The sequence below is a fragment of the Papio anubis genome, chromosome 1, assembly GCF_008728515.1.
Source record: "Papio anubis isolate 15944 chromosome 1, Panubis1.0, whole genome shotgun sequence".
NCBI classification, from domain to species: Eukaryota; Metazoa; Chordata; class Mammalia; order Primates; family Cercopithecidae; genus Papio; species Papio anubis.
Genome location: NC_044976.1, coordinates 156,148,441 through 156,173,734, shown reverse-complemented (window position 1 = coordinate 156,173,734; position 25,294 = coordinate 156,148,441). Strand labels below are relative to the sequence as shown.

Sequence of the window (25,294 nt, the reverse complement as noted above, 5' to 3'; positions counted from 1 at the left end):
TTCCCCTGCTAACATTCTGGGAGGCCAGCCCTGCTCACTGGGTGCACAGTGGCCTCTGGCAAGTGCTGTCTTTCCTCCCAGCCTGGCTCCTCCTTCCTCCTTCTGTGCCACTCATGGCTCTGGCACCAGCAGGAAGTTCTGGGCCGGCTACTGTGTCCCTGGAAGGAAGCAACTGGAGCGGGCTGAGAGCTTTATGACTTACCTGGGCAGGGAGGTGGGAGGGGAGGCTGGCTGGGGTCTGCCTGCCCACCCTGCAGCTCCTCAGTGGGACTCTGCTCCTTCAACTTCCCCCACCCCCCACTGCCAGGCCAGCATCCCTGGATGCCCATTGCCCTCTTCCCCTGGCACCAGTTGCACGGGGACAGCCCCAGATGGCTCCTTGGCCTGAGGACAAAGGCTGTGCTGTGCCTGGCCCTGGGCTGGCCTCAGGCTGGTCATACTGAGTCCTTCTGTCCCCACTTGGGGGTGAGGGGCAGACAGCACTAAGGTGACAGGCCTTTTTCCTGTCTCCCTTCCCCCTCAACCCCCAAATCTGAGGAGCTGACTCTCCCAAGGGAAAAATGACAGAGGCATCTTGTGTCTTGACCTAGGGAACAACAGACTATTCACTGCCCAGTCTGCCCTGTCACACCCAAGACCCTGCTGGGTTCAATGCCCCGATTGTCCCCAGCAGAGAGAGACATCCACTCTGCTGTGGTCACCACCCCCACCGCCTGCTCCCCTGTCACCATCAGGAAGTCCATCCTACATCTGACCTCCATCCCTCCATCAGGAAGTCCATCCTACATCTGACCTCCATCCCTCCATCAGGAAGTCCATCCCTACATCCCCGGCCTCCATCCCCTCCATCAGGAAGTCCATCCTACATCTGACCCCCATCCCTCCTGCTACTGACAGGCACTTCCTCTCGGGCTCCTCTCCTGCGGGTGGAGAACAGCTGGTCTCCATCGCCTGCACTGCTTGGCCCCACATTCTTGCTCCACTCAGCTGCCTCTGGCCTCACCCTCCCTCCGTCTCCCTGCGTTCACCCCACCCCAGGCACAGGCTGGTGGCTCCTTGCTCCTCACTGAACCTTGGGGAGAGCAGGTGTGACTCAGGGCTGAATCTCCTTTGTCTTGCAGAAATGGGGGGCCTCCTTCCCGGAGGCTTTTAATGAGCTCCCCTCCCCTCAGCCTACAATCGAGAGCAAGGGTGTGAGATTTATGGCTGCTACTTGTAGATTCCTGAGCTGCAAATCCAACAGGCCATCCCATAAATCCCAGACTGCAGGACGGTTTTATGGGGAAGCCCTGTTTTTAGAAAGGGGTGTGGCTGGTCTCCCTCCTGGCAGAGCTCAGACCCCAGGGAGTCAAGTGCCCGCCTCTCCCCACCCCCAGAGAACAACCATGACAAAGCCCGGGGACATCGGTTGGTGCCGTGCAGATGCGCCGGCTTCCAGGACAGTGACTTCCTCTCCTGTGGGGGGCCTCCTGCTTCCCTCCCCTGCTCTGAGGATCCCCTGCCTCAGCACAGCAGGGTAGTCTGGAAGCCTGGGCAGATAACTGTCCCTGACCTGGACCTTAGATGTTTCCTGGTCACGGCTCCAGGTGTACATCATTGGAGATGTTTTTTCAAATGCATTTTCCCAGACACCATTCTCAGAACCTCAGTTCCAGAATCTCAGGGTAAGACCTAGGAATCTGAATTTTTTTACAATGCTCCCTAGTGATTCTAATGCTCAGCTATCTTTGAAAATAGTTGGCTGAGTGCAGTGGCTCATGCCTGTAATCCCAGCATTTTGGGAGGTCAAGGCAGGCAGATCACTTGAGGTCAGGAGTTCGAGACCAGCCTAGCCAACATGGTGAAACCCTGTCTCTACTGAAAACACAAAAATTAGCTGGGTGTGGTGGTGCAGGCCTGTAATCCCAGCTACTCGGGAGGCTGAGGCATGAGAATTGCTTGAGCCCGGAAGGTTGCAGTGAGCCAAGATCACACCACTGCACTCCAGCTTGGGTGACAGTGAGACTCCATCTCAAAAAAAAAAGAAAGAAAGAAAAAAAGAAAATAATTGATCTGTAAAGGGGGCCATCTCCACTCTCCTATCTTACTTGGAAATGGGAGTCACCAGGTAGGAGTGTCTGGGTCCTCTTGTCACTGGGACCCATACCTCCTGCCACCATCACGAAGCCTCCAGTGGCCTGGATGCTATACACAAGTGTGAGGCTTGGTGGCTGCCCTCTGGAAGCTTCCTGTCTGCAAGAGTCCTGCAGACAGCAGACCTGAGACATTGCACAGAGCCATGGAGGAGCAGCTGAAGATGACTGACAGGAAGGAGTTTAGGGATGGGGAATCAGGAAAGTCCAAGGCTGGTGGGCTTTGCCAAGGAAGCCAAAGAGGAAGCACTTTCAGCTACCTTCTCATCAAAGGAGGCATCACCAGCCCCTGAGTTCCTTGAGAATAGGGACCACCCTTTACTTGCCTCTGAAACCCTCATGCCTGGCACAATGCTGGCGCATATTAGGTGTTCAGTTTTGTTTGTTTGTTTTTTGAGACAGAGTCTTGCTCTGTCACCCAGGCTGGAGTGCAATGGCGCAATCTCCACTCACTGCAACCTCCACCTCTAGGGTTCAAGCGATTCTCCTGCCTCAGTCTCCCAAGTAACTGGGATCACAGGCATGTGCCACCACGCCCCACTAATTTTTTTTGTAATTTTTTTTGTATTTTTAGTAGAGACAGGATTTCGCCATGTTTGGCCAGGCTGGTCTCGAACTCCTGACCTCAAGTGATCCACCTACCTCAGCCTCCCAAAGTGCTGGGATTATAGGCGTGAGCCACCATGCCCAGCCAGTTTGTTTGTTGACTGGAACTGAGTGAGACTTCAGGGCCCACTGACAGAGATGAACCTTCCTAGCACTGCAAACCCGAGGCCTCTACTCTGAGAGGTGCCAGCCTGCTGAAGGAATGAAGGAGAGCCTGTTCATACCCAGCCATGAATCTTGACTGGGATCAGGGTGGCTGGAGGGCCACCACTGAGCTGTGTTTGGGGGCAGCCAGGAGCATGCGCTGCCAGACAGAAGACCCTTTCCAGGCTGGCTGAGGACAGAAGGATGTGATCATTAAGCAAAGCCAACATGTTACTGATCCGTAATCCCTTAAACCAGGAGGATTCGGGAAAGGCCTGGTCGCCTTGGCAACCAGGTGCTGGCCAGTGGCAGGGCTGAGAGCATCCTCCAGGAGTGGGCTGTGCCTGGTGCATGGGTAACAGCTGGGAGTGGGTGCAGCGCAGCCCATCATAGGGCTCACCCCGTGGTGCCTTCTTGCTGGCATGGGCAGAAGCCCTTGTGAGGCCTCAAGGGCAATGTGTGCAGAGCAGGATGACAGGGGGGCTGCACTGAGCATGTAGGAAACCATGAAGGGAAGTGGAGGGGACGTGGGACAGTGCTGCTCTGGGTTTTCAGGGCAGGAGGGAAAAAGGAGGGTCTGCAGGAAGAAGCAGTTGCATGGGTCTCATTGGGTGGCCAGCAGGGCATCCTCTATGGGGGTGTCTCTGCCAAGAGGACCGAGCTGCAAGTCTAAGAGGGACAGGCATCAGCTCCCCTCCCTGCCTGTCTGTCCTGAGGGAGAGGAGGGTAGCCCCCCTCCCCCAGCCCTGTGCTCCTCCCCTAAGACCAGAGGGCACGAGGAGCTGGAGAGCCTGAAGAAGAAAGCTTTCATGGTTAGGGACAGGGCCAGTGGGGGTGGGCAGAAAGCTCACACTGCTCCTGCATGGTGTTCTCAGTAGGGGATACCTGCCTGCCTGGAGGGCTCTGGCCTGGGAAGAGGCCAGCAGAGATCAGGCCTCATCTTCTCTAGGGCTCGACTGTATTTCTGGCAAGCTTCTGTGTTTGCCCTGAGACCTTCCACTGTTCTTGACCTCCCATATTTCAGCTGGAGAGGAGATGCAGCTGGTCAGCTCTGATGCAGTCTTCCCCTCCCTCCTCCTTTTCCCCTCTTGCCTCCTGGGGCGTGCCAGAGCAGGGACCTTCATGTGTCAGTATCAGAGGTGAAATGAGGTTTGGACCCAATCATGTCCCAAGGGTGTTGGCCAAGCTGACATTCAGTTTATGGGCCTTGGTCAGTAAGATATACTGGCCGTTGACACATTCAAGCCCTTGGACACAAGTTGGTAAATTTTTCCTGGCCCAAGGACTGCCCAGTTCTGGCACCCTCCCTGCCACCCCAGCCCTTCCCCCAGAACTCTCTAGACCTCTAGCAGCTAAAGGGCTCAGGTCTGGGGGGCCTTCAGGATCCTCTTTGCACATCATGCCTGCTATTATGACCAGTACTTTGCTGGACTAAGTGGTCCATAGAGAACTGCACGGGATGTGGCCGGGTGGGTTGTTGGCGGGAGATGGGGGCAGTGCTGAGAGTTGCTGGGAGGAAGAGGGTAACTGGGAAGAAGAGGGTGAACACCCACCCTCAGGGGGGTCAAACTTTGGAGAAGACGCAACCCTGGCTCCCAGTGATGGTGGCATACAGGTCGACAGAACTTGATGGAAAGAGAGAGCTGAATTCCCAGTGGGTGGAGACCCAGACTGGATGCCTTGTTCATTTCACCTGCTCTTCTCACACCTCCCATCTCAGGACCTGGCTGCCCGGTCCCTCATGATCATGAACAAGATGAAGAACTTTAAGCGCCGTTTCTCCCTGTCAGTGCCCCGCACTGAGACCATCGAAGAATCCTTGGCTGAATTCACAGAGCAATTCAACCAGCTCCACAACCGGCGGAACGAGGGTGAGAGGTCTGGGTCCACCCAGCACCTCTCCCACTTACCAGACAATCCCCAGGCACCTCCTTCCCCTCCCTGCCCACCCCTTCCCCACTGGCCTTAGGAGAGGAGCACAGGGCTGGGGTAGGGGGGGCTACCCTCCTCTCCCTCAGGGCAGAGAGGCAGGGAGGGGAGCTGATGCCTGTCCCTCTTAGAGTTGCAGCTCGGTCCTCTTGGCAGAGACCCCCCGCAGGAGTGCAGCACCTTCTCCCCAACGGACAGCGGGGAGGAGCCGGGGCAGCTGTCCCCTGGCGTGCAGTTCCAGCGGCGGCAGAACCAGCGCCGCTTCTCCATGGAGGTGAGGGCCTCTGGAGCTCTGCCCCGGAAGGTGGCAGGATGCACGCACAGGGGTGTGCACAGGAGGGCAGCTGCCTTACAGCCAGACTTTGTGAGTTCAAATTCCAGCTCTGCCATTCATTAGCTCTATAACTTTGAGCAAGTTACTCAACCTCTGTGCACCATGGTCTCCTTGTCTTTAAAATGGTCATCATGGATTAAATGGGTTAATCTATGCCAAGTGCTTAGAACATTCCTGAACTTAGCAAGGGCTAGACAATTTGACTATTTGATCCACACACATAGGCCCAAATATATGAAAAAATATACTTACAGAATCAGTGCCTGTAAGGGCATGACATTGATGTTGCACAGATGGTGATACTGTGGCCCAGAGAGGCGGAGAGTGACCTGGTTGTGCTAAGGTCACACAGCAGCCCCGGGTGTTCATGTGTATGTCTTGAGCACACACTGGGAGCAGCTGTGAGCTTGGGGTCACAGCCTGTGATTGGGCTCTGAATGGTTGTTCTGCAGGGAACGCTAGGTCCAGAGTGAGCGTCTGGGGCCCCACAGCCCTAGCTACCCTGAAGCCAACAGTGGTGTCCCCATCTCATCCCTGTCACCACAGGACGTCAGCAAGAGGCTCTCTCTGCCCATGGATATCCGCCTGCCCCAGGAATTCCTACAGAAGCTACAGATGGAGAGCCCAGATCTGCCCAAGCCGCCCAGCCGCATGTCCCGCCGGGCCTCCCTGGTGAGTCCCAAGAGGATCAGAGGACACAAGGTGGGGTGATATGCCCTCCTCAGCACAGGCATATCAGTCCCAGCTGAGGCCTATATGGTGTTTCTAGGAAGATTCCTGGGCCTCTGGCGCCACCTGCTGGCTTAAGTGCATTCAACTAGATCGTCCTCCTACATCATCATCCATTTCCTAGATGGGTCCCACTTGGGCTAGAATGGGACTCTAAGCCCACACCAGGTCCCACGATCTCCACATGGTTAAGATCAATAGGCCAGCTGGCATGTGCCTTCCAGTCCTAGCTGCCTATCAGAGCTGTTTGGGACATCTTACAAAACACAGACTCTAAGACCCCTCCAGACACCTATAGAATCAGCCTCTCCGGCTAGGGGGTCCGGGAATCCGTCTTGTTAAGGGTTGGATACACCTGAGCTAGAAGTGTGCTGATGAGACACACCGTCAGGTAGGTGGGTTCTGAACTGGACACTCAAGGTAAAATGGGAAAAAAGGCAGCGTTCACTCTGGAGGAGCTTGTGGTCTCAGTCGGAGACACAGGTAGCCAAGATGTGCAACAATCCCAAGTGCCACAGCCCTGGGCTCCACACTCTTGGCTGTCCTGGGAGGAAGAAACTCACACTTCCATGAGCTCTGTCCTTTATCACAGGGATAAAGGGAAAACGAGCCCCTTCCACCATGGGGTCTCATCCCTTTCCTCCCAGAGGCTGGAGTTGGGGGAGGTGTCATGTCTGTGGAGCTGCTAAGGGCTTCAAGCTCATGGCATTCTGTGTCTCTCCCTCTCAGTCAGACATTGGCTTTGGGAAACTGGAAACATACGTGAAACTGGACAAACTGGGAGAGGTAAGAGGCTGGGTTTGGTCTTCTCCAAATAGCCAGGCAGGATGGCTTGGAGGAGGGGCAGACCTCCCTGGTCGGCCCTCTCTGGTTGGCCCTCTCATGGCCCCTGCCCCACAGAGGTGCACAGTCCTGGCCGTGCACTCTGGCCCAGCCTTTGGCAGGGGTTGAAGTGAGCTCAGATCCTGAAGGAGGGCGTGAGGATAGAGTAGCCATGGCCCTGGGCAGAATCCAGTCTTTTTTTTTTTTTTCTTCAAGTCCTTCTTGCCTGGGTTCAAAACCTACCTCCACCATTTACTAGCTCTGTGACCTTTGGTGAGTTACATGACCTCGCTGTGTGCCTTAGTTTCTTCCTCTGTCCAATGAGATAGTAACTGTCCTATCACATAGGGTTATTGCGAGGATTGGGCAGGTTATGTACAGCACGCAGACAATGCCTGGCACATAGGAAGTGCTATATCACTTAAGTATTTCTGTTGTCACTGTGCAGAGGCCTGGGGTGGGTGAAGGTTTATAGAGAGGGCAACACACAGCCCTTTCCCTCCAGGAGCCCAAAGAGGTGACCTCTGTGTAAACATCAGCATCATATAGGGAAGAAAAAACCTGGTGTTATCATAGAGGGGCACATGGCGTGCTGGGGCTTAGAGGAAGGACGGATTCACTCCAACTGGGGGTCATTAGGGATGCTTCCTGGAGGAAGTAGGCTTTGGAGGAAACAGCATGTCAGTGAAGGGAGGAAGGGCACTCAGGCCCCAGTCATAGCCCAGGCAGAGGCACAAATGGGGAGACACTGGGCAGAGGCCAGCAGCACCTGAATGTGCCTGGGACCGCTGCGGCCCTCCATCCCAGGGCACCTATGCCACAGTCTTCAAAGGGCGCAGCAAACTGACGGAGAACCTCGTGGCCCTGAAAGAGATCCGGCTGGAGCATGAGGAGGGAGCGCCCTGCACTGCCATCCGAGAGGGTACAGCGTCCTAGGCTCCCACACTCCCCCTGGGGCTTCAGGAGGAGGGGTTCACCAGCCTGCGCCCTGGTAGGAGCTGGGGGTGGAGGGTCATTGCTGGAGTGGGACTCCTGGAGCTGACCCCAAGAAAAGAGGGTATGGGGACACATGGCGTCCTGGGGACCCAGGCAGGCCCGTCTCCCCGCAGTGTCTCTGCTGAAGAACCTGAAGCACGCCAATATTGTGACCCTGCATGACCTCATCCATACAGATCGGTCCCTCACCCTGGTGTTTGAGTACCTGGTGAGAGTCGGGCTGGGGCTGGCAGCCTCTCCCTCTTGTGGTAGAAACAGGGTGTGGGTAGGGGAGTGGGAAGCTGAGGAAGTGGGAGAGGTGGGATGAGGGCGAACCAGGCCTTGTTCTGGAATCAGGTTCTCAGATGTTCCCGTGCAGGAGTCGGCCAAGAGCTCAGGCTTAGGGGTGGCTCAAGCCAGGGACCTGTCCCACTAGTGGGCGTGGGCCCTTCCCAGGGAGGGGCTTCCTCTCCTCAGCCTGTGTCTGGGCTTCTGGCCATGGGGCAGGACTGAGTCACGCTCTGTGTTCCAGGACAGTGACCTGAAGCAGTATCTGGATCACTGTGGGAACCTCATGAGCATGCACAACGTCAAGGTGAGGCCTCGGGGGCAGGGTCCCCCCATCTTGGCAGCCACCTGTTCAGAAGCCCAGTGCGGGGACCCACTCTCACCGCCAGGGATCCGGCTGCTGGGGTGGCTCAGACCTTCTCACCTGGGAAAGAGAGAGAGGGCAGTGCCATCAACGAGTCTAGGAACTGGGTTGAGCACTTTACCCCAGGAACAGACACACACTCTCTGCCACTGTCTAGCTGTTGGTATAAAATCCACTCCCAACTCTGAACATCAGTTTCCCCATCTGTCAAATGGGAGTGTGAGCTACCTGCCAGAATGCAGGGAGGCTTCTGGGGAAACTGGGGGTTATGAATGACCTCTCCTGGTGTTTGTTAAAGAATCAAGGCTGGGCGTGTTGGCCCATGCCTGCAATCCCAGCACTGGGAGGCCAGGGCAGGAAGATGGCTTGAACCCAGGAGTTTGAGACCAGCCTGGGCAACATGGCAAGACCTCATCTCTACTAAAAATTGAAAAATTAGCCTGGCACAGTAGCGTGCACCCATAGTCCCAGCTGCTTGAGAGGCTGAGGCAGGAGGACCACTTGAACCCGGGAGGTTGAGGCCGCAGTGAGCCATGATCACGCCACTGCATTCCAGCCTGGGTGACAGAGTAAAACGCTGTCTCAAAAAGAAAAAAAAAAAAAAAAGATCAAGCACATATGTCTCCACATAGGCAGGCATCCTGACCCCCGTGCTCCTGACTGAGACTTCTCTGGCCTCCCCCACACTCACTGCCTCTTCTGCATCCCTGGTGTCCTCCCCTCTGGATGGGACTCCCTGGTGTGGGTTGGGCCCAGGATGGGGGCTGCAGGGTGGGCAGGAGAATGAGGGGCTTGTGCTGACCTCACTGCCAAACCTCTGCCCCCATCCCGGTCCCAGCCTTGGAGCAGAGGCTTAGGACCACCTTCCACCTCACATTTCTCTTCCCCCTCTCCCAGATTTTCATGTTCCAGCTGCTCCGGGGCCTCGCCTACTGTCACCACCGCAAGATCCTGCACCGGGACCTGAAGCCCCAGAACCTGCTCATCAACGAGAAGGGCGAGCTGAAGCTGGCCGACTTCGGTGAGGCTGGGGCTAGGGTGGGGGTCTGATGCCACTGGGGTGCCTCAAGGTGTGGGTGCAGTGGGGGAGGGCATAGCAGTCAACCCCACAGCACCTGTGGACAGAGGTCCAGTGACATGTCTGCCCCCAGGACTGGCCAGGGCCAAGTCAGTGCCCACAAAGACCTACTCCAATGAGGTGGTGACCCTGTGGTACAGGCCCCCCGATGTGCTGCTGGGATCCACAGAGTACTCCACCCCCATTGATATGTGGTGAGTGAGCGCTGTCGGGACCGAGGAGGGGAGGACAGTCCTGGCCACACCTCCAGACTCTCTTGCTGCCCCAAGGGCCTCGGGGAAGAACTTCCTAACTTCCTTTGCTTAAAAGCCATGTGACATCCTGCTGAACTAGATGTTAAAAAATTAAGTCTGAAATATAATCGGTTAGGATTTCCCTGGCTTAAATAGACCCTCCCCCAGGGGCCTGTGGGAGGTTACCAGAGACCCAGAGAGTCCAGGAGGGCCCCTATAGTAAATACGATGAATCTTCCCCAAGCATCAGTCCCAGTGAAAATTTTGAAAGAGAAGTACTATTTTTATGTTAAAATGAACAAGCGTATGATTTGGTGTAAAATGAAAAATCAGCCCAAATTGCAAGCCGAACCGCCAGTGGTGATGAATGGCTGCTGTGACTCCGCCCCGAGGTTCCCCAGGAGAACGGATTTATGTACTTCTCTCTTCCAGTGGGGCACACAGTGGAGAGAGTGTGAGACAACACTGCTGAGAGAATTGCCACATGGGCGCTGGCTGCACAGACCCAAACCTCACAGAGCGAAAGGGGAGAGGTCGCAGCTTTCCCGAGCCCAGGGAAGCCCCCAGAGAGGGGCTGTAGTGGGGGCTGGGCAGTTCTAGGAGCCTCCACTGCCGTGGGACACCCCTCTGCCGCCAGAGCCACGACCCCTGCAGCCAGCTGTGGCAGGTCGTCGTTGGTGCCCTGGTGGAGCAGCCCTAGGAAGGGCGGCCGCCCCTGCCTGATGCCGCCCCTGCCCCTTGCTCCCCGCAGGGGCGTGGGCTGCATCCACTACGAGATGGCCACAGGGAGGCCCCTCTTCCCGGGCTCCACAGTCAAGGAGGAGCTGCACCTCATCTTCCGCCTCCTGGGTCAGTCTCCCGCTGCTCCGCCCCTCTCACCACCAGGGGGCGCCGGAACTCCGTCCAGCCCAGGCGTCGAGCGGGACGGGGAGGAGCGGCTCGCCTAGTTCTCTCCCGGGCGGGGACCCCCTGTGGCCTCGGCCATCTTTGCTCCCACCTGCTACGTTGCATCCCTTTCAAGTCGGCCTTGGCCCTGGGCCTCACTCAGGCCCTCCCCACCCTCTCTCGTCTCCCCAGGGACCCCCACAGAAGAGACGTGGCCCGGCGTGACCGCCTTCTCCGAGTTCCGCACCTACAGCTTCCCCCGCTACCTCCCGCAGCCGCTCATCAACCACGCGCCCAGGTAGCCCCGGCGCCCGCACCGCCCCTCCTTCTGTGGCCCTGGCTCTCCCACCCCCGCTCAGGCACAGCCTGTGTCCGCGCCTTCTCCTTGCAGGTTGGATACGGATGGCATCCACCTCCTAAGCAGCTTGCTCCCGGTGAGTGACCTCCCGGCGGGGCCCAGGGAGAGGCAGCCAAAGAGCCGAAGTCCCCGTGCCCCATGCTAGGCCTACGCCCCAACTTCTGTGGCTCGTGTGCTCACGAAACATCTTCCCTGTACTCTCCACCCCAAGGCTCAGGGGAGCGCTGGCCTCCATACACATCCTCTGGAGTCTCTGCACTGCGAGCCCAAACCGTTACTAGCTGTGTAGCTCTGGGCAAGTTACAGAGCTCCTCCATGTCTCCGTTTCCTCCACTGCAAAGTGGGATTAATTCCTATTTTATAAGCTGGCAGTGAGGATACATTGAGATGACGGGACACACTTAGTGTGGTGCCTGTCTTCTAAGGCACACGATGAAGGGTCGTTATCGGCACAACGCTATGTTCTCCTTCTAATCATGGTTGGTTTGCATCTGTATTTCTATCTCAAGAGAAGGTCACTGTCCTCAAGTTTCATTTCTGGTTTTTCCTGGTGACTGGAGACCAAGGAGCCTTCCCCTGAGTCTTGAGATGGCTTGAGGTTGGATTTGTGGTAGGGGCTGGAGGCTGACCTAGGGCTTCTCCTGTTAGTCTCAAACCCCACCCACCTTGGTGCTCTAACCAGCACAAGAGTCCTGCTGCTCAGAGGGTTCCCTGCAGCCCCCCAGCCAGGGCCCAATAGCCCCACCCTGTGCCTTTCAGTATGAATCCAAGAGTCGCATGTCAGCAGAGGCTGCCCTGAGTCACCCCTACTTCCGATCTTTGGGAGAGCGTGTGCACCAGCTTGAAGACAGTGAGTGTTGTCCGGGCAGGGAGCAGGGCCACCCAGAACAACCAAGGAAAGGGGGTGGTGAGTGTGGGTAGAAGAACCAGAACAAAGAGGCCAGAAGCCCCAGGCCCAGCTGAGCAGCCCTGGGCACCTGGCCTCCCCTGCTGGGGTTCTCACTGCAAACTGAGGGGGCAAACAGTGGAAATGAGACGCTGCCTCCAGGGCTCAGTTGGTCCCGCTCCACCCAGCTCTCTCTCCACCATGTCCTCTCCCCCAGCTGCCTCCATCTTCTCCCTGAAAGAGATCCAGCTTCAGAAGGACCCAGGCTACCGAGGCTTGGCCTTCCAGCAGCCAGGTAGGGGCTTGTGCTCTCCTGGAGCCCTTCCCTTGTTAGTGGAAGCCAGGACAGGCTACCCCTCCCCAGTGGGGAATCCCATGGTCCCTCCGCCACTTTCTTCCCTTTGGAGTCTTCAGGGAGCCGAGAAGGGGTTGGTTTCTCCTGCCTAGGCTTCCTCGTCCAGCTCTTCCCTCTTCAACCCTCACCCCAGACAGGACATTGTGTTTGACAGTAGCCCTGGCAAAGAGGCATGCTGTCTCTGGTGCATTCTCTTTGCAAACTCTGAGCTCTCTAATCAGATTCCATCCTGGGAGAACAGTCCTTTGTTCCTAGAACAGTCAATGGCCTTGGACATTGACAAATGCTTCCCATGCATCTTCTCCTTTAATCCTTAAAACACCCCTTGAAGTTGGTACTACTACTGTTCCCCATTTCATAGTCAATGAAACTGAGGCTCTGGGAGGTTAAATCACAAGACATGCAGCTAGTAAGTAGCAGAGATGGGATTTGACACCAGGTCGGACCCGCTCCTATGTGCATGCCCTTGCTTGCTCTGTCAGAGCAGCTCTGGGGGACAGTGACTGTCCCTGCTGGTCTGGGGTATGCCTTGGCCCCACCTCCTCCATTCTCCAGGACGAGGGAAGAACAGGCGGCAGAGCATCTTCTGAGCCGCGCCCACCCTGCCGTGGCCCAAGGGACAAGAGATCACATGGACCACAAATTCGGGTAGGATGGAACCTGTGTGGCCCTCGGAAGACTGAAGAACGAGGGCTGACAGCCAGCCCAGAAGACCGTTTGGCAGCCCTGCTGGCCACGGCTGTTTCTTCTCTGTGCTTCCCACGTGCCTCCCCAGTAGTCCTCACCTGCATACCAACCCCTCCATTACCCACGTCGGGGCTGGCATGAGCTGCTTCCCTGAGAAGACATGAGAAGGAGGGGGGACCTTGTACCCTCTCCCACCCTGAAGTGTTTGGGCACCTGCGTGGGATGCACATGGGCGAGAGAATTAAGGCGCCAGGATGGGCACTGTGCCCTGGATACAGGCTTTACCCTCCTCCCCCAGGGGCCTGCCTAGGGCCAGTTTGGTAGTCCCCTTTTCTGGCCCCTTGGAGCCCACAGATGTTTCATCTTTTTCCCTTCTGAGAGCAAGAAGAGACATGGCATGCTCTCTGGGACCCTGGAATCCTAGGTACCCACATGTGTGCCAAAGCCTGCCCTACCTGGCAGGTGTCCCACAGCAACAAAAGGAGTAGTAGTTCCCTTTCTTTCCATCAGCCCTACCCCACCCTCATTCCCCCGACACCCTCTGGCTTGAACCGTGGCTGAGCAGCGCCGGCATGCTTGGATGCCCAGCTATGTCCAGAGGTGGCCTGGGTCCGCCAGTTGCACGCCTGCCACCTCGGCCAACCCCCACCGAGCTCACCAGTCTGAATGGAGTTGCCTTAAATTGGCAGGTGGTAGCGTGCTCACTGCCCTTGGAGCTGTGACCGGCTCCTGCCTGTCCACCCCTTCCCCAGGTGGCTTCTGCTTATCTTATCATCCTGGGGCTCCGATTAGCCAGGCCTGGTCAGGGTCCTGGGGACGGCACCCAGATATGCAGAGTCACCCTGACGCTGGTACTGGGCTGACCTCAGCTCCCGGAGGGTTGCACAGCCTCCCCATCCCTCCTTCCCGGCCCTTGTGGCTCGTGTCCACCTGATCCCAATACCAGCTTTCCCGAGCCCCTGCCACCCCAGAGGGCAGCCACGACAGGGAGAGGTATAGATGCCACCATCTGAGGTAGAGGAATGTGGACCAGGAGCAGGCTGTGATGCTGAGACACTTGCCTCGGGGGGCCGGGAGCCTGGGGGGCCAGGGCCCCTGAAGAAGGCCCCCCTCTGTATCCCCCAGGTGTCCTCAACACTGGACTGATCCTGAATGGCACAGGCCAAGGGGAGGCTAGCCTCACCTTTCTACCCAGGGCCCCTGCCCTGCCCACCTCAGGCCCCCACCCTCCACTCCTCCCCACAGTACTGTGAACATCCTGTGACTCAGCGCAGAGACGGATAATATATTTAATTCATGTTGTACAGAAAGGAGCGAGCGGTCTCATACAGAAAAGCTGATTTTGATAGATTGATACCAAAGATGGAGAACCGAAGGCCCCTCTCCAGGCCTAATGAGTGTGGGTGGGGCGTGCTTGTGTGCGTGTGTGTGTGTGTGTGTGTGTTGTATATATATATATAAAATGAGGAGGCCGGGCGCGGTGGCTCAAGCCTGTAATCCTAGCACTTTGGGAGGCCGAGACGGGCGGATCACGAGGTCAGGAGATCGAGACCATCCTGGCTAACACGGTGAAACCCCGTCTCTACTAAAAAATACAAAAAACTAGCCGGGCGAGGTGGCTGGCGCCTGTAGTCCCAGCTACTCGGGAGGCTGAGGCAGGAGAATGGCGTAAACCCGGGAGGCGGAGCTTGCAGTGAGCTGAGATCCGGCCACTGCACCCCAGGCGGGGGGAACGGGGCGCCCTCCCTCCCCAAAAAAAAAAAAAAAAAAAAAAAATGAGGAGAGAGTTTGATTTGTGTGTATCTCTGACCTCCGCCTCACCCCAGGCTGTGGGACAGGTGCCTAGCATTCCCCCTGCTGTATCCTAGGTGCTGCTGCGTTTGGAGCGAGAAGTTGGCTTTTGCTGAGGAGCATCACTGGTGGTTGTGGGTAGGCAGAGGAGCCCCAGGCCTGGGAGTCTGACCTGTGGCCTGGCATTGGCCCAAGTTGGTGCCTGTGGGGTGGGGCTGGCCAGGAGAGCAAAGAGGGACTCCTGGGCAGGGGTCTGGGGTCTGGCCGTGCAGCTGATGCCTGTGTTCCCAGCACCAAATGGCCCCCTGGCTTCTGGGGAGGGAGGAGGCAGGATCAAGATGGGGTTGACATGGGAAATGGCCAAGACCAGGGCAGCAGGATGAGGGTGTGAGCCTTGCTGTAATTCAGGCCCTGCAAGCATTACTGCAGACCTCGAATACACCTCCTGCTGTTGCCTAGACCACCTCCCCATCTTTGATCTGGACGCAACCCCTGCCCACATCACACACAGCTCCCAAAGTGCTCAGAATCCTGCTGTTGTCCAATTCAGTGTCCAGGTTTGTTCTTCCCGAGACCACTCTGAGAATACCAGGCCCCAATCCCTGCCTCGTGACCTGTCCTCATGCCTGGCCTTAAGCACTTTGCAGTTTGCCGGCATGGTTTGCAGTTACTGGAGAGGGTGGCTGCTTTCCAGAGGAGGAAGCTCATGCTGAGGCTGATGATGTCTCCCAAGGCTCTGGAAATAAGGGGCGGGCCAGGGCTCCATTCTCAGCCCAGCACCAGTTCTACCCAACAAGACCTCCTCACTTTGCTTGTAGGCAGCCAGACACCAAAGTAGGATTGTAACTCAGACAATTAGTGCTTGAGGGGAGGAGAAGGGCTGGGAAATGCAGTGGTGGGAATTGGAAACCAGACATTTCTTAAGCTCCCTGCTGGGTGCCAGGCAGCCCTGTGCCCAGGCATTATCTCACTGAATCCTCATGGAAACCCCCCTTTCTCCCCACTTTGCAGATGAGGACATGAGCCTCCCAGGGGTAGCCTGGGGTCACATACCAAATTAGAATCCCAGATGTCTGCCCCCCAGCCCTGTGGTCTTCAAGGAGTGGCAGGCGTGAGGAGGGTTAGGTGGAAACAGTGCAGAGGCCCTGGAGGGAGGAAAACACACAAGGAAGGACGTGGGCAGATGCTGCCTTAAGGAGCACTTTGCAAGGCCACCCTTGTGGCAGGCAGAGGTGGCCCGGCAGGGCTGCATCTTTAGGAGTCGCTGGGGGCAGCCATTCTTGCTGCTGCAGCTGTGGCCCTGCAGTGGAGGCACACACACTTCTGACATCAGGCACTCTGAGCTTCTGCCCTAGAAAGCTGCCAGGGCTGGGGGTGCGGGCCAGCCTGGGGTTGTGGAACTCAGCTGGACAGGCCCACACCAGGCCTTGGATATGGTTGGTGCTCAAAAAGTGATGGCTCCGGAGAAGGAAGCTGGGTTCGGGCATGAAGAGGGGCTGAGTGATTTTGGCCATGAGCTGCCACTGGGTTCCCAGGGACCAGGCTGAGCTACAACGCAACCCAATGTCCTGGAGTGTCGGTTTCCTGGGCACCCCTGCAATCATTTCCTTATGCTGGTGACTGTCAAAAACAGGAGCCTGCTCCATTCTGCAGGAATTCCCGGCCCAAAGCAGCCCTTTGCAAGTCATTTCCCCCTCTGGCCTCACTTTTGCCATCTGCCTGCTTCTGGGACAGGTCGGGAATATCCAGGGTGCAGATGCCTTCCCCTCCACCATGGCAAGTTGGCAGGGGCATTTGAGGCATGCAGCAGCCCTGCAGCTTCAGACAAAATGTCCTATTTGCTGAACTCTACAGGGTGGGGGTGATATCAGCTCCCATGCTCGGCACTGCCCACATCATCCTATACCCCAGTGGGATCTGGAGCTGGCTCTCCCCTGCCTCACCCTCCTGTGGGCTCCCACTCACCGTTCCCCTACTGTCTGGCTCCAGTGGTCAGGGCTCATGTCTAATAGGCTACCACTCCTCTACCCTGCTAGGCCCCCTGGGCCAGCCAAGTGTCAGGCACTGTTGCAGGCCTGCTCCTTTCCTCCCTCCTTGAAGCATCCCAGCCTCCTTTGGGCCATCTCCCCAACTCTATCTCTGCTCAGACCCTTGCTTTTGGCCGTGACACTCTACAGCACCCCCATTGAGCCCGTTTATCTCCAGAAGCAAACCATCAGCACCATGAATTGGCCACAGCCGCCTCCATGCCTGGCCCTGTGCTAGATGCCAGGACATCAAGATACATGACATTCCACCCCCACCTTCCAGAAGCTCAGACCTGCCGGCAGAGATGGCCTTGATTACAACAGGTTTTATCAAGAACCTGCTGTGCATCCAGTGCTGTGCTAGGCACTGACATACACCTGTGAACAAGATGGACAACCCCTGTTCTCATAGAGCTTATGTTCCAGTGGAGGGTATAAGACGTTATCCAAATCAACAGGCATATCAAGGGGGTCATAAGTGTGATAAGACAAAATAAAGCAGGGGCAGGGTTGAGGGGGAAGAATGTGATGGCATAGGGTGGGGAACTGCCTGGTCAGGGAGGGACCTCTCCATCAGAAGTGAGCTATGGGCTGGGCGTGGTGGCTCACACCTGTAATTCCGGCACTTTGGGAAGCCAAGGCAGGCAGATCGCTTGAGCCCAAGAGTTTGAGATCAGCCTGGGCAACATATCGAGACCCTATCTCTATTAAAAAAAAAAAAAAATAGCTGGGCATGATGGCTTATGCCTGTAGTCTCAGCTACTCAGGAGGCTGAGGTAGGAGGATCACCTGAACCCAGGTCGAGCTGCAGTGAGCAGTGATCATGCCACTACCGTCCAGCCTGGGCAATAGAGTAAGACCCTGTACCAAAAAAAAAAAAGTGAGCTAAGTTGTGTAAGGGGGCCAGGTGGACTGTCAGGGACAGAGTATTCCAACAAAGGCCCTGAGGTGAACATGCTTGAGAATGAGTGAGAGGCAGTGAGGCCAGGGCAGAGTGAGCCAGGCAGCATAGCAGGAGGGCTGGATCACGTGGGGCAGTGGCTCTGCCCATTAGATCCACCTGGGAAGTGTTTAAGATGCGCTGCCATCCGGCCCCAGCTCAGATTGATTCAGATGACCCTAACGTGTAGCCAGGGTTGGGAACCGCTCACTCTTGCGGGGGCTTGTGGGCTGTGGTGGGGGTTCTGGATTTTATTCTGAGATGGGAAGCCACTGGCCTGTGTTTTGAAAGGCTCAGAGGGTCTAATAGGAGATGTCAGTCCCTATGAGGACGATGCTGGAGCAGGGAGAGGAAGGGTCTCCCATGTGGTAGTAGAGCAGCAGCAGGTGTGGTGGGAAGGGAGAAGGGAAGCACCTGCTCTCCTGTGTTGCTATGAGAGGGACTGTCATCCTAGTCCCAGGGAGGGCCACAGAGGCTCTACGGTTAGGTAAGCTGCGTGGCCACACAGGGAGTAAGGTGGACTGTCAGTTCCAACCCAGGTCAGCCTACCTGAGCAGCTGCCTCTGGGCAGGTGTCAGCGCTGGCACGGACATCCCACCTCAGTTGTTTGCATGGAGGATGGGCATCTGGTTTCCAGGGACTGGGAAATCTTTGCCTTCTGGTCACCTAAAAGCATTGTCTGACAGGCAGCCAGTAGGCACCTGGGAGTTGGACAAAAGTCACTGTCCCCCACCCCACCAAGTGCCCCCTGCCATCACCCAGCCCCTCTTCTGGACCCTCAGAACCTCCTGCCATCTGGCAACTAAAGGCATCATTGGGCACCGGGGCCCTGCTCCCACCCTAGCTGTGGAGGCCCGGTGGCTGGCGTCATTGCTGATGGTCAGTGCCCAGACTCCAGGCGAGTGTGTGCCAATTCTCCCAGACAGGATGGGTGGGGCCAAGGGTAGCTCTGATGAGATTGCAGGTGCCACATGGCCACTTCCACTTCCTCCCTTGCTTTCGCCTCTCCCTTCCTCCTGCTTCTTTTTCCTTCTCTCAGTGCCCCTTGGGGGCACTAGATATTACTCAGTGGGCGGCCCTGAGTAACAGTGAAATCCAGAGATCAATAATCCGACCCAGCCTCTTCTCTAAGGAAGGAGATTTTGCAGCCTCTCCCTTGAATCACCCAAGCCTCCAGATCCTGAGGTGTGTTCTCAATGCCAAGCATCAACCCTTGCTCCTGCACCCATGGGCCCTTCCTGTCGATGTGACGCAAACATGGAGAGCTGAAGCATGGACATGGCGTGGCAGGGAGGATCCCCGCTGCCCTCCTGCGTGTGGTCAGCACTCCTGCTTGCCCCTTTCTGGGCTAGAAACTTCTAGCCCAGTTCCTCATCTTCCTGTCTCCTCCAGAGCTCCTCCTTCCCTAATTTACTCATTATCCACCAGATGGTTCCAGACTCTGTGCCGGGCTCTGTTTTCAGTACCCAGGATACAAACTTGACTCTGACTTAGACCCCACTCCTAGTAGCTCAGCGTCTCAGAGGCGGCTAGGATGTAATCTTTTATTCCTCTCAGCTTCTTAAGGTCTCAGCTACTTGGGGGAAAGACAGTTGTCCATTAGTCATTCTATTAAAATTTGCCAAGATTTTTTTTTTTTTTCTTCGAGAACAATAAAATGTTTTAATGTCCTCATGTTTTCCCTGGAGGAGGGATTGGCTGAGTCCTGGGTTCCTGGGGAGAAGGAATCTTCCACAACCAGGGAAATATCACACAGGCTCCAAAATCACACAGACTTGGATTCAAATCCCAGCTCTACGGCTTGCAAGCTGTGTCACGTTGGGAATGTTCCTTAACTGCTTTGTGCCTCAGTTTCCCTTTCTGTAAAATGGAGATAGTGATAACACCTGTTTCACAAGGTTGTGAGGATTTAAGATAAATATTCAGGCCAGGCACGGTGGCTCATACCTGTAATCCCAGCCCTTTTGGAGGCCGAGGCGGGTGAATCACTTGAGGCCAGGAGTTCGAGACCAGCCTGGCCAACATGGTGAAGCCCCGTCTCTACTAAAAATACAAAAATTAGCCGAGCGTGGTGGTGGACACTTGTAATCCCAGCTACTTGGGAGGCTGAGACAGGAGAATTTGTTTGAACCCAGGAGACAGAGGCTGCAGCGAGCCGAGATCGCGCCAGTGCACTCCAGCCTGGGCGACAGAGTGAGACCCTGTCTCAAAAAAAAAAAAAAAAAAAAAGAAAGAAAGAATATTCAGGAGGGGCCTGAGCCAGAGTGCTAGGTAAGTAAGTTTCACATCCTCACTCTGCACACTCCCACCCACTTCTCCACAAGCAGGAATTCCAGCTGTCTCCCTCCTGGAAGTAAAGCGGAAGATCATATGCTTTTATTTCTTGCATTCTTCACTCTTGATAAGATCTCAATCAGCAAGAATGTATTAAGAACATCCTACTTAAAATATTTTGCAAGACTTTTAAAATGACCTCAACCCAGAGTTTTTCTCCATGGGAGCTTTAAACGTAGCTGGGAAAGTAAACATGGAAAGAGAATTTATGATAAAAGGCACTGGGTCAGTGTCACTCAAAGTGAAATCTGCTGCCTCTTGAGGTAGTAAATGCTTTGTTCCCCAGACTGGGAAACCACTTGGGAATTCCAGGGGCACCACTGCCTCTGGTACGTCTTGCCAGGTTCCTGAGGAGGCAGCGGCCAGATCTGCACCCGGCCTGACCCTATTCTTTGGATCTTTCTTTTTTGCTGTGTGGAGTAGCAAAGTGTAACTGGCAGATGAGACATTCCTCAGAGAAGCCAGATGAATGTGGCAAAGCATGATTCTGGGCTAGACAAACACCATTCTCCTTGGATTGCAGGATGCCAGGGGTATCCTCTCAGTCCTGTCATTGGCTTTGAGGCCAGACTTGGCTTTTCAGGACCTAGGACTGATTCTGGGGTGTGGGAATGAACTAATCTGGGATTTTTTTTTTCTTTTTTTGAGACACAGTCTCACTCTGTTGCCTAGGCTGGAGTGCAGTGGTATGATCTTGGCTCACTACAACCTCTGCCTTCTGGGTTCAAGTGATTCTCATGCCTCAGCCTCCCAAGTAGCTGGGATTATAGGCATGTGCCACCACATCCAGTTAATTTTTGTATTTTTAGTGGAGATGGGGTTTTGCCATGTTGACCAGGTTGGCCTTGAACTCCTGGCCTCAAGTGATCCACCTGCCTCAGCCTCCCAAAGTGCTGGGATTACAGTCATGAGCCACCATGCCCAGCCCTCAATCTGGGATTCTTAACGTTGGAGTTGATGAGAGTAGGAGGGCCACCTCGGAGAACAGGGGATGGGGCCAGAGGTTAGGGCTCAGTACTGTTTCCTGCCTTGGGCAGATGGCTTGAGTGGGTGCCTTCAGCCACCTGTGATTCCACACCTCTGGCCAATGTTCCACTTGATAATGGAATTTACTGCCTGGCTTCTCTGTAGAAGAAGAAGAGTGGGGGTGGGACAAGGTTGAGATTTACAAGCAATAGAGGTAGTGCTGTGCCAAGCTGTCTCAGCCTGAATCCTGGCACCACCACATCCTAGTTGTATGACCTTAGCCACATAGCATGGCTTCTCTCTGCCTCAGTTTCCCCACCTGCAAAATGGGGTGATCATAGGATGAGTGTGGATTAAATTAATTAGTATATGAAAAGCACACAGAGCCCAGGCGCGGTGGCTCACGCCTGTAATCCTAGCACTTTGGGAGGTCAAGGTGAGCAGCTCATGAGGTCAGGAATTCGAGAGCAGCCTGGCCAACATAGTGAAATGCTGTCTCTACTAAAAATATAAAAATTAGCCAGGCATGGTGGTGCATGCCTGTAATCCCAGCTACCCAGGAGGCTGAGGCAGGAGAATCACTTGAACCTGGGAGGCGGAGGTTGTGGTGAGCCGAGATTGTGCCACTGCACTCCAGCTTAAGCAACAGACTCTGTCTCAAACAAAAAAAAAAAAAAAAAAGAGGAAGAAGAAGAGGAAGGAGAAGAGAAGAAGAGGAAAAAAGAGGAAGAAGAGGAAGGAGAGGAAGAAGAGGTAGAGAAAGAGGAGGAAGAAGAGGAAGAGGAAGAAGAAGAAGAATTTCCTGGTCATGTAGAAAGCACTACACAGTGTAAGCTGTTGTTATGTCATCTTTCCCTGAGGGCACTTGAACCCGGGAGGCGGAGGTTGTTGTGAGCCGAGATCCTGCCACTGCACTCCAGCCTGGGTGACAGAGCGAGACTCCGTCTCAAAAAAAAATGAAAAAAAGAAAATTAAGAGAGACATTTATTAAAACTTTTGGGAGCCAGGCACGGTGGCTCACGCCTGTAATCCCAGCACTTTGAGAGGCCGAGGCAGCTGGATCACCTGAGGTCAGGAGTTCAAGACCAGTCTGGCCAACATGGTAAAACCCCGTTTCTATTAAAAATACAAAAATTAGCTGGGCGTGGTGGCATGCACCTGTAATCCCAGCTACTCAGGAGGCTGAGGCATGAGAATTGCGTGAACGGGGAGGCAGAGGTTGCAGTGAGCTGAGATGGTGCCACTGCCCTCTAGCCTGGGCAACAGAGTGAGACTGTCTCAAAAAACAAAGAAAAAAAAAACTCCTTGGGTCCAGGTGCAGTGACTCACACCTGTAATCCCAGTGCTTTGGGAGGCTAAAGCGGGAGGATTACTTGAGGCAAGGAGTTCGAAACCAGGCTGGGCAATATAGCAAGACCTTGTTTCTACAAAATACTTAAAAAGTAGCCGGGCATGGTGGTGCATGCCTGTAGTCCCAGCTACTCTGGAAGGTGAGGCAGGAAGAGCGCTTGAGCCCACGAGTTTGGGCTGCAGTTAGCTCTAATTGCACCACTGCACTCGCGCCTGGGCGACAGAGCAAACCTTGTCTCAAAAAAAAAAAGTCTCCTTGGCTTAGACCACTCTGTGAAACACTAGAGATTCAGAAATAAATACAGTGTTCTATCCTCAAGGAATTCACAGCCTGGTAAAGGAGAGAGACATCGGTTGCAGAAATAACAATGGCTTTGAAGTGGGCTTTGGTATCTGCATTTCACAGATGTGGTAGAGATTATCCCAGAGATTGTAAACAGCTGCCCAGATGACTTGCTCCTTCCACCTCCCTCCACTGCCCTTCCTCAGCCCCTGCAGTACCTACCTGGTTTGCAAGCCTCATAAACTGAGTTGGGCCTCACTGCTAGGTTCATAGCGGTGAATGAAAATATGAACATGAAATGTCTGCTGCATCAGGAACTTGCTGGAACCCACTCTTGCCTGGTCAGCTCTCCCCCTTCCCTTCCATGCAGCAGCAGGAACCTCAGGGCTACCCCTGCTGCCTTGAGCTTAGACTTCAGACTCAAGTGCTCATTTACAGTCACGGGGTACAGCCAATCTTGTTTCCAAGGTGATTCCAAACTCTACTCCCCAACCTCCACCCCTAGGTGTTCCTGGGCTGCAGAGGGGCTCCAGAGAGGCTTCAGGACATCCCGCTGACTGTCCCACTGTAACCACTAAGGGTTGAGCCTCCTCGCCAGCAAGGTGCCTAAGCCCCTTGGACCCTGGCTCTGACTTCTCTGCATACTCTACAATCTTGCTACTAGACCAAGGACCCATTTTCCCTGAAGGGCACCTCCTCCCTCAAGCCCTTGTGCCTGAGTCTGTCCACGTTCCCTCTGTTTGGACTTCCTTCCTTCCTTCCAGCTCCCTGCAGCACCAGTTCCAGTTTCAGTCACTGCGCCTTGGGCAAACTCCCTCACCCGGCTGAGACCTTGGTGCTTCTGTCCCTACAATGAAGGTGGGCCCTGGATGCCCTCAGAGTCTCATTCTTGCTCCTGGATTTTACATAAACGTGTCTGCTGTCACTTTCGTGTTTTATAATCCCCCCTCTTCTTCTTTCAAACATGCCTCCAACTCCCTTCCTCCAGGAAGCCTTCCTTGATCAGCCCTGTGAATACTCCCATATGCACTCAGTTCTGTGGTAGCAAGTGGGCCTATGCCAATGCTGGTGCCAAGGGGTCCACAGGGGCCTTAGTGCCCTCATAACCTCCATTGCCTGAAAGGCCACCCGAATACCTACAACCTAAGTAAAAAACAGAGCTTAGCATAGGAACAGTGACCACTTCTCAGTAAATTTCCCAAGCATTCTCCCAATCCCCAACCAGACTTGCCCCAAGCCGGACAGTCTAGAAATTCTAGCTGTCTATAGTCTACACTGTTTTTTTTTTTTTGGAGACAGAGTCTCACTCTGTCACCCAGGCTGGAGTGTGGTGGTGGTATCTTGGCTCACTGCCACCTCCATCTCCTGGATTGAAGCAATTCTTCTGCCTCAACCTCTCAAGTAGGTGGGACTTACAGGCACCCGCCACCACACCCGGCTAATTTTTTGTATTTTAGTAGAGACGAGGTTTCACCATGTTGCCCAGGCTAGTCTTGAACTCCTTAACTCAGGCAATCCACCCGCCTTGGCCTCCCAAAGTGAAAGGATTACAGGCGTGAGCCACCACACCCAGCCTAGGCTACACTCTTGTATCTAGGTTTTCAGTGTCTTAAGTCTTTTTGAGGTTTAAGTTGTAAGCTGCCTGGGTTGAAAACGGCCATGCTTTCTAATTCCTGACTGTGACCTCCCCCAGTGGCTTTGTCAGGGTAATGACACCACTTGGTGACCAAGTAATTTTTAAAATAATTATTTGGGTTTTTGTTTGTTTTTATTTTTTGAGATGGAGTTTCACTCTTGTTGCCTAGGCTGGAATACAATGGCACAAACTCAGCTCACTGTAACCTCCGCCTCCCAGGTTCAAGCAATTCTCCTGCCTCAGCCTCCCAAGTAGCTGGGATTACAGGTGCATGTCACCACGCCTGGCCAATTTTGCATTTTTAGTAGAAACAGGGTTTCACCATGTTGGTCAGCCTGGTCTCGAACTCCTGACCTCAAGTGATCCACCTGCCTCAGCCTCCCAAAGTGCTGCAATTATAGGCATGAGCCACCGCACCTGGCTAATGTTTTTAGTAATTACGAAAATGCTTTCATGCCCAGTAGCCCTTGTTGCCTCACCTTCTGTGAGGAGACAGAGCATGCACGATTTCCCCAATTCAGTGGATGGGGAAACTGAGGCTTTGGGATTTTGAACTCCTTGCACATGGTTGGTTAAGTGGCAACAGTTGGCCTCCTATCAGGCACACCCCTGCCCCAACCCTGTGCAGCATAGGTCAGTGACTCTGAACTGCTTTATTTGCCAGCTCAGGTTTTAATCCGTTTCAGCATCAGGGCAGTGAGCAGTGGCCCCAGGGCTGGCAGGAGAGCCAGAATAAGCAGATTTGACTTCTAATCTGACTCACCCAACTGGTTCAGAATGCAGCCAAGCGGGGAACTTTGGGTGAGCTCCTCCTCTTCCCCTCCCTTGCTTGCTCTCACAGTTGTCCTCTAGCCCCTCTCTCTACCCTCCCCGCCCCCCCATGTAGGGGCGGGGTCCTAGGAGGATGTGAGCCCAGGGCCGCGCGGGCGGGATGTTTTTCTCCTCGGCATTGTTCTCCCATGCCCATTGTATGCGCTGAGAGCAGCACGTCACCAAGTCGCCTGGCAAGCTGTCAGCAGAGCTGGGGAATGTTTCCGGAGTGGACTAACCCGTTACGAATGGCCGAAACTTTTTAAAAGCGCTGGCATTTCTTTGGATGGCCAGACTGGGAGAGCCAAAGAGAAGGAAGGACTTGGAAACTCCTGACTTTGAGGCTAAAGGT

The 25,294-nt window shown here is 55.0% G+C and overlaps 1 protein-coding gene across 3 annotated transcripts in view; it reads left to right on the top strand.

Annotated features, from left to right (window-relative positions):
* The window catches only part of CDK18 (cyclin dependent kinase 18), a 28,862-nt gene extending 14,747 nt beyond the window's left edge, over positions 1-14,115 (top strand). Inside the window, exons 1-15 of one of the 3 annotated variants that reach the window (XM_017950164.3) lie at positions 2,775-4,753; positions 4,943-5,175; positions 5,692-5,817; positions 6,604-6,660; positions 7,504-7,618; positions 7,806-7,900; positions 8,204-8,266; positions 9,221-9,344; positions 9,475-9,595; positions 10,386-10,483; positions 10,712-10,817; positions 10,911-10,953; positions 11,637-11,727; positions 11,981-12,058; positions 12,674-14,115. In XM_017950164.3, the coding sequence (XP_017805653.1) occupies positions 4,558-4,753; positions 4,943-5,175; positions 5,692-5,817; positions 6,604-6,660; positions 7,504-7,618; positions 7,806-7,900; positions 8,204-8,266; positions 9,221-9,344; positions 9,475-9,595; positions 10,386-10,483; positions 10,712-10,817; positions 10,911-10,953; positions 11,637-11,727; positions 11,981-12,058; positions 12,674-12,708 (1,581 nt within the window). In that variant the 5' untranslated portion in view covers positions 2,775-4,557 and the 3' untranslated portion in view covers positions 12,709-14,115. Of the gene's footprint in view, positions 1-2,774; positions 4,754-4,942; positions 5,176-5,691; positions 5,818-6,603; positions 6,661-7,503; positions 7,619-7,805; positions 7,901-8,203; positions 8,267-9,220; positions 9,345-9,474; positions 9,596-10,385; positions 10,484-10,711; positions 10,818-10,910; positions 10,954-11,636; positions 11,728-11,980; positions 12,059-12,673 lie in introns of those variants that run through there. The other 2 variants (XM_021927828.2, XM_009188887.4) reach the window with 2 other exon arrangements.
* The last annotated feature ends 11,179 nt before the right edge of the window (positions 14,116-25,294 follow it).